Genomic DNA, 15,632 nt, shown 5'->3' with positions numbered 1-15,632 from the left:
TTAGCACTTTTATAAAGTGTAATATCGCTATTGATGTAATTTAACATCTGATCTTACTTATTTTACTTTATTAAAGATTATAAAAAAAATCGCTAACTAATTATAAGACGTAACTTCATAGTAGTGTTAGACACCTTGATGTTCCGTAGTATTAGTAGTGCTCTATTATAAAATTCTATATAATAGATTTATGTATGTTGGATTTTCAATTTTATTGTTAATTGCATATTTTTGAATAATTGAATGTACTTTAATTAGTCACTATTTGAACTGATAGGATCATTAGTCAATATCTTCTAAAATGTATCATTACTAATTATATATTAATTGATACAAAAGTATTAGTTAGTTAAGTGTGTTATTAGTCTTCTTTAATCTGTTATTAGTCTCTAGTTAAATAGTTATGGTTACCATTTGACAACTTATTGAAAAGCTATTTTCTAAGTTAGAATAATTTTATTTATATATAAATAAAAAAGGATTAAAAAAATCTTTTTATGTTAACTAATAAAAATTATGTTTAGGGTCACTGTCTTGATACCAAATGAAAGTTTATGGGTTATAATTTATAAAGCCAGGATCAGGCCTTCCACAAGCTCAAGCCCAAAACCGTAAAATATGAGGCCCAAGCCCAAAAATAAAGTCCATATTCCATAGCTCTAATATTTCTTCCTATTTTACTAGGGATTTTTAAATAAAATGTTTGATTAGTAATTTTTTTAAAAAAAAAATCAACTTTAAATCCATAAAATTATTTAAAAAATTATATAATTTCTATTTTTTGTATAAGTTATTATTATTATTAAAAATTTCCATTAATTTATACAAGAATGGGGGATGTCACAGTATTTATGACATGAAATCTTTGTTACTTTGTCAACTCCTGAAGTTAATGCTTCTTTGGATATATATATATATAGATTACAGAGTCAACTGTTGACACTGACACATACTCCTAATTAAGATTGACAATTACAGCTTAACTTGTTTCTTCTTTTAGTTGTCATTTTAGCATAATAGTTTAAGCTCAAAAAGATTGGTTACCACATATCAATGGATATTACTTATGGAATCTGGTAAACCAATCCTTTCTGTTTCTATTGACTCAAAACTTGGTTTGGTGCTATGAACACTAATAACAAGTCAAAATCATAAAAACTAAATGGATAGCCTGAAATCTTGAGAAAAATCTCAAAAGGCCTCTCAATCCTCAGAGTAGCTAAATACTAATAATTAATTATTAGAAATTCAAGAATAGTAGGAACAAAACTTGTAACCAGTTACCAGCTTCAATATTTATCATCATCTAATTATATAAACTAAATATGTGACAATGCCCATGATAATTAATGACAATAATAATAATAATAATATTTATAACACTAGCTGGAACAAGAGAGAAGGACCTCTTCTAAGTCTTAAAATCTCTTTCCATCTATTATGTCAGATTCAAGCTAATGCTAAGTTGAGGAGGAAGAAGAGATGACATGACATGACATGGCTTATTCACTTGTTCTCGGACGCTTCGAGGGTTGGGAGCCGGCCCCGCTTGCATCTTGCCCAAGATCATCAGAAGCTTTATTTTCTTGAGGTGTCTCTTTCTGCTGCTTGCCAAGCTCGTCGGAACCTTCTTCCGAGATAGCTTTAGCATTGGTTGGATCAGTTTCAGTTTTCCCGTCGTTGTCGTTGTCTTTCCCCGATGCTTCAAGTTCACTTTTTAATGAGGAATCTGGAATTGCATCAGGAGAGGGGTTCTCCAAAGAAGATGATGAAGCCTTTAACTTGTCCATACCCGACTTGCATTGTTTCTCGAACATCATTTGAAGGTACCGCCCTTGCTCTTCTATTCGCAACTGCAGGTTCCTTTGTATCTACAGAGAATTAGAGACAGTTCAGTACCACAAAGAATGAACAAACCCTTTACATAGAATAATTCATGTATTTCGAAGGCAACGATTCATACCTCAAGCTGTTCATGCAGCCGCTTCTGCACTTCCATTTGCATCCGTAGAGCTTCAGTGATCTCAATGCCCCTGTTAAGCAAATCACGTCGATATTTATTCAGCATTACAAATTGAACCTTCAACAAGAAAACATTTTAAAGGTGGAACCTTTTGACAATTCGACTCTTTTATAAGCACAACTAAATGGACAAATTTCTAAAAGAGCCTGATACAATTACTTGATTAGAACTCACTCCAAAAAGCTAACCTAAGGGAGCATGGTGCCCAAGTAGTTTTATACTACGAACCAATCTCATACTTTGGAGCCAACATGCCCAGTCTGTGGTGGCCTACTCTAGGCTAGGCCTAATCCACCACTTGATACAACCACTAGGGTAGAACTCTCAAATTACTAACCAAATCCGTATTTGATAAATGTGGGATCCTCACAGAGCCTCGCACACATCATCCATCAGTAACAAAATAATGCAGCCTACACTTCTATATCAAGTTTACAACACATCTCTAAGACCCCACCAACTTGGATGAAGCTACTTTGCTATTTTAAGGGACAACCTTCTCAAGATTGTCGATAAGGAATGCAGTGAAGGGAAATTCAATAGCAAACCCGAGCCATGAGGATCATTAGCTTACAGGGACCCAAATTGAAAACCCCAACAAACACTAATTGCTTCCTAGAAATTAACAGCATAAGATTTGTTAATGAAGCAATGGCTGGAGAGTGCGTCATGGTCATTCATGCAGATGATAAAGTTCCTACCAATGCTTTCCACGTATAAAGTATAAAGCCAACGGGTCACACCCAACATGGTAAGTTCTAACTATAGGGACTAATGTATGAAACTGCTAATTCGGAAATACATAAGTTGTACCACTAGACATACAAGAGATGTGTGCAGCATTAATAACGCAAACTGTATAACCCGCAAAAACATATAAAGAATGAAACAAAGTAATTCCAAAAATTATCAAGCACCGACTCACGTTTTCAAATCAAGAGATGAAATATCTTCAATGGGAGTCAATTTCTTCTCTGATGTCCCTGAAAACAGAAATCACAACAAAGTACATCATGTAAACGCAACTTGGTAATGGAGATTAAAATAAATAAACAAAACTAGAGCTAAAACATATGAAGGGAAAATGATGTACATGCAATTGCATAATGCACAAGAAATGAACAAATGGAAAACATTAGCATGAATTCAGCTTTACATATAATGTAAAAAAAACGATAAATATATCTGAAAAAGAAAATATTATAAAAACAGTTCTTGGACCAACTACTGCATCAAAGCACAAGAAACTGAAACAAATTAGGGTATTAATTCTAAGCAGCCAAAACATAAAAAGTCCATACCAGAAATTGCTGGCAAATTATACATATAAAGCATAGACTAAAATTACTTGACATACTTTTATATTCCAGAGAGAGAGAGATAATAGTAATATACCTTCTGATGATTCAGGTCTATATCGAGCTGTCCTATACTTCTGTATTTCGAAAAACAAGAATTCCCATGAGACCAAATTAAAATTATTACACAAAATCTGCATTAATACAACACAACCCAACAATGAAGAATATATACCTGCAAGTGGCTTTTGACATGATAGATAGTCAAACCTTCAACTTTCATGAGCTTTAAGACACCCTTAGGTGTTGCTCCTGAAATTTAAAAGGAAGTAAATTAATATAAAAGCAAAAGCTTCACGATTTTTTCAAAAAAAATAAAAATAAACAAGTCAGAAGGGTTGCATACGTTCACTGCCACCGAGTTGGTTGACAGCCTCCACGAAAGCCTCATGAAGTTCTGGTGTCCATCGCATACGAGGCTTGGCTGCAGCATTATTAGCCGAACTAAATGGAGTAGAAACTGTCTGAATCTCTCCAGATGGAGTAGCAACTGCCTGAATTTCTCCAGATGGAGCGGGAAGCTGCTGATGAACTTGGGACTGCTGAGCCTGAATATTCGAAGATGGTGTCGATACTTGATATGCCATCTGAAGCAACAAAAGTAGAAACCAAAATATATGTTGATAATAATACCACAAATTCCCACTTTACTTTGCAAATGCATATTTTTCTTGATTTTTTAAGAACTTTAAGAAAGCATGTTAAGCACCCACATATAAAAGATCCAACCTTTGGGTCAATATCGGTTACATTGGTATCAGCAAGGAGTTCATCCCAATTCGAAGTTAAAGCAGCAGCATCATCAGTAATAAGCTGATCAGCCCAGTCCTGCCAATCATTGCGCTTGCCAAATTCTTCTGATACAATGATACCACTACAGCTACTGCTTTCTACTTGAGTATTCTCGACAGGGGTATTTACAGAGAAATCAAGAAAATCCGAAACAGAATCTGTACACCATGAAGCACTGGTTTCTTTGCCATAAGGACTTGACATAGTAGACTGAGGCAGGGCTGAATGAGAGGATTGCGACACCGGGAAAGATACCCCATTAGTTGAGGATTGAGACATAAAGGGGGTATTTCTAGACTGAATCTTTCGAGGTGAAAGTGACACTGATGAATAGTGAAGATCGGATGACAATCCTGAAGAAGTTGAGAATATGTGACCCATTACTCCGCTGTTAGAGGATACACGAACACCTCCATGAGTAAGAGGACTTGTTGTCATAAGTTCTCTTCCCATTGAGATTTGTTGAGAGTCAGGTAACTTGGGATATGACTCTTCGAAATGGGTTGGAAGCACAGGCAAAGGCGACGACAGCGCTCCAGTTACCCCTATATTAGTGAGCTGCTTTGCACCAGACCTTGAAATGGATAAAGTAGGACGCGCCTCCATTGTCTTTCTAATAACACAAGATCATATGTTAATCAACCAATTATTATGTGATTATGTAAATTAACCTATTGTTGTAGATGTTGATGCTCACCAACTTAAGAAAACTTACTAAGAAAATCCTTTGCTTGTTGCAGATAACCAAAGCACAAGAAGACTCATCAATTATCAAATCTGAGAACAAAGAGAGAGAAAATACCACACAATTAACCAAACAAAAAACTAGAAAGACTAGTGCAATAAGTCATTCAACATCACAATAAAAAACACTAGCCCACAAAATTGGTTTCTTGTATATTAACTAAAGCACCCATTAGAAAACTTATGAAACAGTAAAGTGGTTTTTTTCTAGACCCGGTACTAGGGTATGAGATGTGGTAGAAAATACCCTGAATGGGTGTAGAATCAACTCGCAAAAATGCCCGGTCAAATAAGGGCATGCTAGAACTTTGAAGAAAGGCTTAAAACAGAGTTTTCTCACTAACTCAGGAAAGGCTCAATCATCAGAAATGGTTCGAGGAGAGTTTCAAACGAAAAAAAACCTACTTATTCTACTCGAAAACCCTATTAAGCTGGTAAATGGGCATGGGATCTATAACAGGATCAAACAGGGGTATTCAAGTGTAGCCCTTATCAAAAAAAAGTGTAGCCCTTATCAATGTTTAATTGCCTTTCATTGTCAGGTACTTCATAACGAGCTCAAGCTTTAGAACTTTTCTGAGACTGGTCCAGACTCAAGCTTAGATGATGAATGCAAGAAATCTCCCATTAGAAAACTTATGAAACAGTAAACTGTTTTTTTTTTTTTTTATAATCACTATAATTAGAATGAACAATACTTGTCTCAAAATCCCATAAAGACAACCTACCTGAATGGCATCAAGTAACAACCTTTGAAATCCATTTTCACTAACATGAACAACCCAAGTGATCTAGAAGTAAAGTTCCAACCAATCTACATGATCCAATTGAAGTTCATAAAACTTTCACCAATTATCTATATTTTCAGCTATGTTATTAAACAAAGTTACAGACTTTCTACCATATTCTACCTCCAAATCCCTACTTCAACCCCTAAAAACACAAAAGCTTACACCCAAATAAGCATAATACCACCACCTCAATTGATCCAAACCAAAAAAAAAAAAAAAGAGAGAGAAGCCCACATAGAAATTTCCACATACCCATCGTTCAATACACCCATATAATCATACCCATGTGCATGAAAATTACAGAGCAGGAATGAGAAAAACAAATTACCCAAAAAAAAAAAAGAATCCCAAAAATTCCAACGAAAAGCACGAAACTCAAACTCAACTACGACCCAATTCAAAAAGAAAAAAAAAATTGATGATGAATATGATTATGAGTCGAAGTAAGCATTCCCATAAACTCGGTAGCAATATAAGCTTAAATTCAAACCAGAAAACTCCGAAAATGGAGAAACTTTTTACATGGGCAAGGCCAAATTTTCATACCTGAACAGAAGCAGCAACGAAAAAATTGAATCCAAAAACCCGAAAAAGAATCGAATCCCAAACCAGAACAAAAACAAACCAAAAAATTGGTCTATAGAAGAAGAAGAGAAGAGAAGAGCGATATGAAATGGAGACAAAGCTAGGGTGACCAGGCAGGTGATTTAAATTATCTCACCGGCAAAATAAAAATAAAAGAGACGAAGGAAGTGAACGGTGACGAGTGCATTTTGGTTTTGGTTTTTTTGTTTAGGGGCTTAAGAGAAAAAAAATAAATAAATAAAGTATAAGGTAATTTTTTGACATATAAATGAGTTTTTTTAGTGAAAATTTTATTTTTATGTTCATTTACATTATAATTATTTATGATTAAATTTTTAAAAAAAAAATTAAGTAATTTACAATAATAAAAATAAAATTTATATATTTTATTGTACTTGTTATTTTTTTTATATGCGTTTAAATTTAATTTTTAACATTAGAAACTATTAAGAATTTTTTAAAAATTACAAATAATTTTAATTAATTATAGCGTACGCAACAAACAGTTAGGTGTCTGCCAAAACGACCATAATTTTCTAAAATAATATTGTTACGGGGTACTAAAATGTTTAACACTATTATGAGATGACGTCATATAATTGGTTAGTAGTTTGTTAATTTTTATTAAATTAAAATAAGTATGACTTAATATTAAATTATACTTCGTGTTAAGTACTATAAAAATATTAAAAAATATCATTATTATCTAATATTCTCTTTATTGTCGAATTATTATTAATATAATTAAGTAATAAATTTTATATAAAAAAAAAAAAAGATGGGTATAGAAGATGTTGGGCATTGGTGTTCATTTCTCTTTCCAAAAGATATGTGATTCATAAAAATAATAGTATTTTTACATTCCACGCGCTTGAGTAGCGCGTGTTAATAAAGTGGAAGGGAATAGTGGTTGTGGCGTTTGTGGGGTCCACTTTATGAAAGTTTGTGATTGGTGTACGGTGAAGTATCTAGTGGTGCCGCACGTGGGGTTCGGTCTCTTCACTTTTCCCTATTTTACCCTTATTATGTTTTTTTTAAGAAAAATAAATAAGTAAAGTTGCTCTTTGAGTTAGCCAAGAGCCCAATCTTGTTCGCTTTGGGATTAATCCTCTCTCTTACTCTTCACACACTAAACATGGTCTTTCTGAGTTTGGAACGACACGTGTCATATAATGAGAAAGTTAGAGTTGGACTACTTTATTCACCTTTTACTTTGGAAATGAGAAATGTTAAAAGGCACCAGTAGTGTCAAGTACCCTCCTACGTGTTAATATTGTTATTGGTCTAATTTAGTATCAGGTTCCATATAGTTTAATATAATAGCTTTTAGAGAGTATCACTAGCAAATCGTAAGGCGACACGTTTTAAGGGTGCTAAGCACCACTGGTGCCCAATAGCAATGCTCTTTGGAAATTGTTGTAGTAGAACTCCTGGTAAATTTTTTATCGATATTTAAGAGAGTTCTATATACATTATAGTTATTTAAGATTATTTGTAAATTTTTAGAAAATTTAAAATATTATAGTACTAAAAATAAGGTTTAAATAAGAACTTACCACGCATATAAGAAAAATAATTACGTTTGCAACAAAATATATAAATCTTATTTTCTGTATTGTAAACTATTTAGAATTTTTTAAAATTTTCAGGCCGTCCTAATTAATTACAACATTGGCGATCATAAAAAATAAATTAAAAGTTCTTTAGATACCGAAATAAATAGGAAGTCTACCCAAATATCCCTTTAAGAGGTGCAATGTAGATTTACCCTTTACTTTTTTAGCATATATACCCTTTGAGTTTTTGTTGTTTTGTAATTCAGCTCCTAAAATCTTGGCAATCAAATTCTTTTATTTTTGTGTAGAGAAATAAATACTACAACGAGGAAATATCTCCAAGTCAATGGTAAATTTAATAGCTAAAAATTTAGCCAAAAAAAATTAATATCTAAATTAACTTTTACTAAATAAGTTGTTCAAAAAAAAATAGAAATGAAGAACATAACCAATATAAGAAACAAAGAAAAACTGAAATATTTACTTAGCACCATGACAATCTCAGTTGAAAATTACAAGGACGAGCACTAAACTCATAGATTGACTTGGAGCGAGAACGAAGGAAGTTAATTCATTTTTATGAATCTCAACATGAAAGCTTGCAGATCTCTTATTTGTTTATTTTGTTTAAAAAAAAATAAATAATAATAAAGGGTAGCAATTAAACTTTTAGTTATTACTAAGAAGATTATATGTATTTTTTAATGAATGATGATTTTGGAATTTTTTCCAAATATTATACCCCTTTAATTTTAAATATTTTTATGAAAAATAAAAGACTAAATTGTAAAAAAATAATTTTCAAGGACTGAATTGCAAAACTAAGTGAAACTCAAGAATCCTATTTTATATATTATGAGTATTATTGAGTTCGTGTCAAACACTTGACAACATCAAAGATTCTTGGTTTTTCTTTTTAGAAAAAGTTTTATTAAATAAAATAATAAATATAAAATTATAAATACATATACCATTTTAAAATTCATAATATCTCTGACTTTTTCTATTTAAGTAATTTTACAAAAGCTTTGTTGGAGGAGAACATATTTACCAAATATTCAAAAAATTAAGAAATTGAAGCTATTTAAGAAATTTTTGTGCTCAAAATAGTATACATATTTAAAATATTAGCTGTAAAATTACTAAATTTTGTTAAAACCTAGAAGAGAAAATTATAATTTTCTTTGAAAAAAAGAAAAATAATAGCCTTTAGTTTTGATGGTATTTTTAGATAAATTACTTGTAATTCAAATTAGGGAAGAATTAATTATATTTCTTTTATATATAATAATAAGCAAAGGACACTTGTATAATATATTAATAAAAATAATTAAAATATATATCATTATTTTTAATACATATAGTTGGTGGAGCCAAGACACAAGTGGACACTAGGTCCATAAAAATTAAAAATTATGTATTTAAAATAATAAAAAAAAAAACTAAGAATCTAAATTAATACTAAATTTAAACATAAAAGGAAATGAACTAAACTATTTTTTTAACAAAGAAATAAACCTAAATTTAAACCATTTAAACCTGAAAATGCAAAGAAATAAAGTTGTGCTCCAACTGGCATTGAGCTCTCTTCTTCTTTTCTTTCTTTTTTAATCTTTTCAATTGTGTAGTTTTCATTTTGGAAATTATGTTAGTGATTCATATTAATTTACTTCAAATTGTTTTTTCAGCAATATAACTTGAATTTTTGTTTGTGATGTGGAGATATCTATTTATGATTTTTTTATCACAAATTTAAAGTGATTTATTTAAAGATAAGTTGAGAAATACCATTTTTATTACACATTAATTAAATATAATTGTAAAATAATTTTAATTAATAAATATTATTTTTATAATCAGAGTACCGAATATAACATCACATAGCTTATTAAAATTAGAATCCCTAACACACATAATAAGGATATATGACCTATAAAACTAGGTATAACTTAAAAAATAAAAAATAAATAAAATTAAGATAAGAAATAAAAAGTAGTTATACAGTGTAATTTTTTCATTTATTTATTGAGGGGTCCAAAATTTTAGTTTGAGTGTGAATAATAATAATAATAATAATAATAATAATAATAATAATAATAATAATAATAATAATAATACATTTTTTTAGGTCAATTATACATTATTTTTTTTTTTGACATAATAATACATTATTTTTAGTTTGGTAATAGATATGAGTTTATATGAGTTATGATGTAGTGGACATCTTTTCAAATCAAATACATGTTTAAATTAACTAATATATGATTAGCATTATTATGCTATAGTACACGTTACATGCAATGCTGTTTAGAATAAAACTATAAATTAACATCTATAATATTTAATAAATTTTATTGAAATTAAGTTTAAATAAATAAAATAAGGTATAATATATAATTTGTTAAATTTAGTTAGAATTAATTAAAAGTATAATATTATTATTAGTATGTTATATTTTAGGTTATATTTGACATTAAAAAAATTATATAACATAATTTTTAATATATATATATATATGCTAAATTATCATATTTTTTAAGTATTGCATTATAATATTTATCTTCTTATTGGGCAAGATATAGTTTGGTCATTAATATTTGACACCTTGAATGCTCTTAAAAAATAGTCAACTTGAGAATATGCAAAATGAAAAAAAGTGATTTTTTAAAAAGTTATTTTAGAAAGAAAAAAAAAACAATTACAACTTTTATATTTCAAAAGATCTTATCTGATTTTGCCAGATTAAATAATTATGTATATATAATGTATGAATTATAAAATAATTGGTGAATTTAGAGGCCAAATTGTTTTTTTTTATTCATTTGTTAAGAGAAACATCACTTTTGTCTATAACTTTTGTAATTGGAGAAATTAAACTTGAAATTTTATAAGGCGGTATACATGGTAATTATTATATATTTTTTATCCGTTTTTTTTAAGAAAAAAATACTATTAATTAAAGCTACTTATAGTAACAACTTGTTACACCCAACAAAAAATTACTTGTGACTAAAATATTGTATTTTAATACAAGTTGTAACTAATTTAGTTTTAATCACAATAAATTATGATTGTTGTGACTAATACATATAGTCACGAATTTTTTAATTACAACATAAGAATGATGATTTATAATTATTCACAATTTTTTTTACTTTTAGTCATAAATTTTATTGTGACTAAAAGTAAAAAAATTTATAATGAAATTAGAATATCAAAAACAGAATCCATACATTCATTTGTGTATGTGGATATTTTTTATTCTTTTATATGTACAACTGATTATTTTAAATTTTATTTTTTTACATTATAAAGTATTCATAATTTTTGAAAACAAATAAAATATCTACCGCAACTCGAATATAAATAAAAAATAAAAAATTAATAATCTCTCCATGTCTTTTTCTTCCTTATGAAATGGAACAATTTCTCTATTTCTAAAACACTCCTAATATTGTAGAATAGATGTCCCCATTTATTTATAAAAATAAAAAGTTAGTAAAATATATATTTTACTTTATCATCATCTCATATCTTTTAGTGGAAGCAAAGGAATTTCTTTAATTACTACTACTATTTTTATTTTTTAGTTTTTTTATGAAAAGGCATCGAAATTTTTATCTCTATTTAAAGATATTCACATTATTCAAAAAAAAAAAAAAATCATAATGGGAATAATTTTTTCTTCTTGAAATGTCATTTTCATTTGCTTTGAGTTTGTTCTTAGATTTAAGTTTGAGAACAAGGCTAGCTCTTCTTCTTGATTAATAATCATTAAATCAATCTTAGTTTTAATTATAAGCCCCATTAATTAAATATATTAAGGAGATTTTGTTATGTTTTTAAATTGATAATTTGGTTGATGGCTTTTAATTACATCAAATAATGTTTTATAGTATATATTAAAATTTCGATCAAAGTACATTCAAATCAAATCTAACAAGATGCATATTCTTATAATTTTTTTTCTATTTTTTTTATCCAATTATAAGATTAAGAAATATCACCTTTTTCATCTAACTTGTACTTGAATTTCATTTGATTCTTTTTTGAGATAATTGTGAATGTGAATATGAATATGATCTCCAAAGGAATTTAGTTATAATGTTCTTTATCCACTTTCTCACATTATTGTATTAAGTTCAGTGGTGCATAAGGATATTTAAGTGTGAGTAACCTTTTTTTATGCTTATTTTTCTATATAAAGTGATTGTATTTCACATACTATAGCACACCCTACCAAATTTTAGATTGAAAGCATAGACATAACAAAAAATGTTATAAGGATACTGGTTTGGGCCTGAACTAAGATAAATTAGGGTTAGGCCTATGTTTAGAGTCCATCCAGTTCAGAAAAAAAAAAATCATTTTACATATATATATTTTTAATAATTTTTGAAAATATCACATATTTTGTTTAATAAAATGGTCTAATAATTTTTCTTTTTTCTTAAGGTTCACTCAATCTTAGAATCGACTTAGGACACAACATAAACTAAACATGATATTTGGTAAATAATTCTACAAGATTGACTTAGAAAATTTGTGAAAATATTTTTTTACACTACATGTAGTCGAGAAATTTGTATGTAGACGTCATCTGAAACATGTCATAGAATCTAATGCAACCATATTACAATTTGAAAGAGAAAGATAAAACTTCTTTGTCATCTTTTTGCTTTGACAATACTGATGATGGAGTTGAGCTTTTTAGTAAATCGAGTCTAAAGATTAATGTGGATGTTGCTCTGTTTGATAGAGAAAATATGTTTGGATTTGGTATGGTTGCTCGATCTCATTCTAAAACTCTCATTGAAGCCAAAACTGATTGTCATGATGGTCCTATGCGGTTGAAGGTTTTAGGGCAATAGAGATTAAATAGGCTATTAGTTGGGTTAAAAGCAAAGGTTGAGGTTGAGTTTGATAGCTTACCCGTTGTTCAAACAATCCGAAGTACTCATGTTATATGCTCTACTTTTGGCCTTATCATCCAGGACTGGCAATCTTTTGTATTGTTTTTACCTAATGTTAAATTATGTTTTGTCAGATGATCATCAAATTGATTAGTCTATGTTGTTGCTAGGTTTTCTCATTCTAACTCTGATCGTAGCATTCTTGCTTGTAATGCACCAATTGTAATGTTAGATATCTTGTATTCTGAATGCTAAATTTAATGAAGTAGCAACTTTATAAAAAAAAAGGAAAGACATTTTTTTAGGAATAGTATCAAAACTCAAAACCAATTAGTGCTTTCCATATGTGTAGGACTTTATTTCTAATAAGATTCCTTTGAGTTGGTGCATAATCATATGGTATTTCTTAAGAAAGTGACAACATATTAGAGTGGATTTCATTTAGAGAACACAACCAAAACCAAAGCCAAAAGGCAAATTTTCTTTTCACAAGACAAAAGTGGGGGGCAACAATCTTGTGATAGTAACACAAACAAGAGAGTTGTTAAAGCTTTTAAGACAAATAATAAATGGAGTTGGGGAGTTTGAAGGTTCTTTTTGCACTTGGATAACCTTCGAGGCTACTCCACTGATCACCAACGATGCCCCATATGCGATACCCTTCATCAACCAATCGTTGTCTAGTCTTCGATTTGTACTCTTTCACATCAAGTTGTTCATCTTCCAAACCCCTAAAATGACATAAATTTCGAACACATAAATTTTACGCAGAAACCCTTTTGGGTAAGTATGTAAGAGTTTGTATATGTACCTTAACGAGAGTTTAGTCCATCCGTGGTATCCAACACTGACGAGATTATCAACGGTGTGAGATCGAAGACTTTCGCTTCTTGAGGAGATCAAAAAGATCTTAAGCCCTTTATCTTTGATGTCATGAAAAATGTTGAGTGTGTGTTTAAGAGCTGGTGCTTTTCTCTTTTTCATCCATGTTTCCAAAGAGGTTGTATTACGTTTCTCCCCTCTTAGTTCCAAAAAAATAAAAAGAGTAACTTGTTACTTAATTGGGATAAAAGCATAAAATATATACTTCTCATAAAGATCTCTTGCATAATACCCTTGAGTTTTAAAAAACAGTAACAATTAAGTTCTTTAGTTCATTATTGTAACAAAATTTTAAGTTTTGTGCATAATTTAACATTTTCTAAATATTTTCAGCATCAAAAAAGAAAAAAAAAATTATTAAAACTGAAAAATTTGTGTAAAAATAAACAATAGAAACTTAATTGCTACTGTTTACAAAGTTTAAATATTGCCAAAAAAAGAAAAAAAAAATATCTAAGTTTTTTTACCTATATTTATAAAAGTATTAAAAAAATTGTAGATCTGTATTTTTGTAAACTTTTTGTGTTTTTTGGTATTTATGGAAATATCCCCAAAAACAAAAAATCTTAAGCACTGCATTATCAAACAAAGTGCATAAGATCTCTATTTTTCTAATGAACCAAAATCCAAACACAAAGTAGTGTAAGTGTAGATCTCAAAGTTATGAACCATTATATCCAAACACAAAAGACTACTAATATAGTCTAATAAGAATGAACAATCTAATTTGATCTAAACAACAAAAAAGGGTTGAAAAGAACAAGCATAATTTGAATATTGACTTACCCAAAACCATGCCTTTTATAGTAAGGAATAGTGGAAATCATAGTATCATCAACATCAAAAATCCAAGCATCTTTACCATCATTTTCCAAAGTAGTACAAGAGCCACTTAGGTAAAGTTTGACCTCTTCTAAGGCCATTTCAGAATCAGCCTTGTATTGAGAAGATGTCATGTATTGTTGAATGTATTCTACACATTCTTGTGGAACAACTTCAAATCCCATAATGTTTTTCACCTCAACATTGATCCTCCAACTCTCACAATACCTTTTTAAGCTGTCATTAATGAGTCCATTTTTGAATTTTGGGCTCAAAATGCTCCAATGATTTGATGATGCAAGTGTTAAGCCTATGAAGATGTTTGAGATTATGAGTGAGAAAAGTATGAGTTTTTCCATGGTTTAGAGCTATGAGAATGGAGGTGGAAATGAATAGAGATTTGATGGGTTTGATAAGAGTGGTTAAAGGGAATAATAGAGTATGAGTATGGGGTGTATGATTATATGTGGGGTCTTGAATTTCACATGGTAATAATCAATAAAGTTAGTGGGTAGTACATAATGTAGGTAACACAAATGAACTACAGAATACATTTATTACAATGGCAAATTTTTACAATATATTTAGAGTAATGATATGTGCACACAAAATATCTACTAAAATATTACACTCAGTAATATGACACTACAAGTCTTGTTTCGATCAGATGTAATTCGTGTAGTATTTTAGTACTTATTTTATGCTATACATACCATTAGTATTTACTCGTGTATTTATCGTGTTTTACACCTATGAAGATTGTCCCCTTTGAAGTTGTAAACAATTTTTAATTTTCAAACTTGTAGTATGTTACTTTTCTTTTTCTTCTGTGACTCAATAATATGTGTTCATATGCATGAAATGAGTTTTTATTTGACAAATGTGTTAGGTTTTAGGTTAATAGAGACACTTTTAAGCTTAAATTGATTGACACCCTCCTCTCTTTACTTTACCTAAGAATGTCATGTGTTAAATGATATTATTAATATGAGCCCCACTAGTACACTACTACTATATGATGACTATTTTGGTCTTTGCTTGGAAAACAAATGGAATATGCCAATAATATTGGTTGAGAATCCCATAAAGAGAGACCCAAACAAAGATGCCCAACTGGCCAATTGTGGGTCATTCATTAATCTTTTGACAATAAAATGTGAAGAAGA

General features: G+C 29.5%; 2 protein-coding genes across 5 annotated transcripts; both read right to left on the bottom strand.

Moving 5' to 3' along the window:
* Window positions 1-1,216: 1,216 nt before the first annotated feature.
* Window positions 1,217-6,538, bottom strand: LOC115714052 (protein PHOSPHATE STARVATION RESPONSE 1). 4 transcript variants are annotated; one of them, XM_030642579.2, is made up of 9 exons: window positions 6,255-6,538; window positions 4,889-4,950; window positions 4,111-4,786; window positions 3,728-3,968; window positions 3,557-3,633; window positions 3,419-3,458; window positions 2,949-3,006; window positions 1,964-2,033; window positions 1,217-1,871 (listed from the first exon to the last, which is right to left on the bottom strand). In XM_030642579.2, exons 3-9 carry the CDS (start codon window positions 4,777-4,779, stop codon window positions 1,503-1,505), a joined length of 1,524 nt encoding a protein of 507 aa, XP_030498439.2. In that variant the 5' UTR covers window positions 4,780-4,786; window positions 4,889-4,950; window positions 6,255-6,538; the 3' UTR covers window positions 1,217-1,502. The 4 variants fall into 4 exon arrangements, with proteins under 4 accessions (XP_030498439.2, XP_030498437.2, XP_030498438.2 ...); XM_030642577.2 differs by having other exon boundaries at window positions 4,871-4,950; window positions 6,255-6,535; XM_030642578.2 differs by having other exon boundaries at window positions 4,111-4,782; window positions 6,255-6,505.
* Window positions 6,539-13,143: 6,605 nt separating this feature from the next.
* Window positions 13,144-15,119, bottom strand: LOC115715220 (acid phosphatase 1). The gene is made up of 3 exons (XM_030644062.2): window positions 14,431-15,119; window positions 13,574-13,783; window positions 13,144-13,493 (listed from the first exon to the last, which is right to left on the bottom strand). Exons 1-3 carry the CDS (start codon window positions 14,823-14,825, stop codon window positions 13,316-13,318), a joined length of 783 nt encoding a protein of 260 aa, XP_030499922.2. The 5' UTR covers window positions 14,826-15,119; the 3' UTR covers window positions 13,144-13,315.
* Window positions 15,120-15,632: the final 513 nt, after the last annotated feature.

The sequence above is a fragment of the Cannabis sativa genome, chromosome 4, assembly GCF_029168945.1.
Source record: "Cannabis sativa cultivar Pink pepper isolate KNU-18-1 chromosome 4, ASM2916894v1, whole genome shotgun sequence".
Taxonomy (NCBI): domain Eukaryota; kingdom Viridiplantae; phylum Streptophyta; class Magnoliopsida; order Rosales; family Cannabaceae; genus Cannabis; species Cannabis sativa.
Note: the sequence above shows the minus strand (reverse complement) of the source record. Positions and strands in the feature narration are given on the sequence as shown.

What these genes read in the sequence shown, in the direction of transcription:
- LOC115714052 (XM_030642579.2), bottom strand. Translation starts at nt 4,779, where the DNA reads ATGGAGGCGCGTCCTACTTTATCCATTTCAAGGTCTGGTGCAAAGCAG. An exon ending in ATGTCAAAAGCCACTTGCAG is followed by an intron (nt 3,459 to 3,556) that starts GTATATATTCTT and finishes TTCGAAATACAG; the next exon opens with AAGTATAGGACAGCTCGATA. An exon ending in GGCTGCATGAACAGCTTGAG is followed by an intron (nt 1,872 to 1,963) that starts GTATGAATCGTT and finishes AATTCTCTGTAG; the next exon opens with ATACAAAGGAACCTGCAGTT.
- LOC115715220 (XM_030644062.2), bottom strand. Translation starts at nt 14,825, where the DNA reads ATGGAAAAACTCATACTTTTCTCACTCATAATCTCAAACATCTTCATA. An exon ending in TATAAAAGGCATGGTTTTGG is followed by an intron (nt 13,784 to 14,430) that starts GTAAGTCAATAT and finishes TTTGGAACTAAG; the next exon opens with AGGGGAGAAACGTAATACAA. An exon ending in TGGACTAAACTCTCGTTAAG is followed by an intron (nt 13,494 to 13,573) that starts GTACATATACAA and finishes ATGTCATTTTAG; the next exon opens with GGGTTTGGAAGATGAACAAC.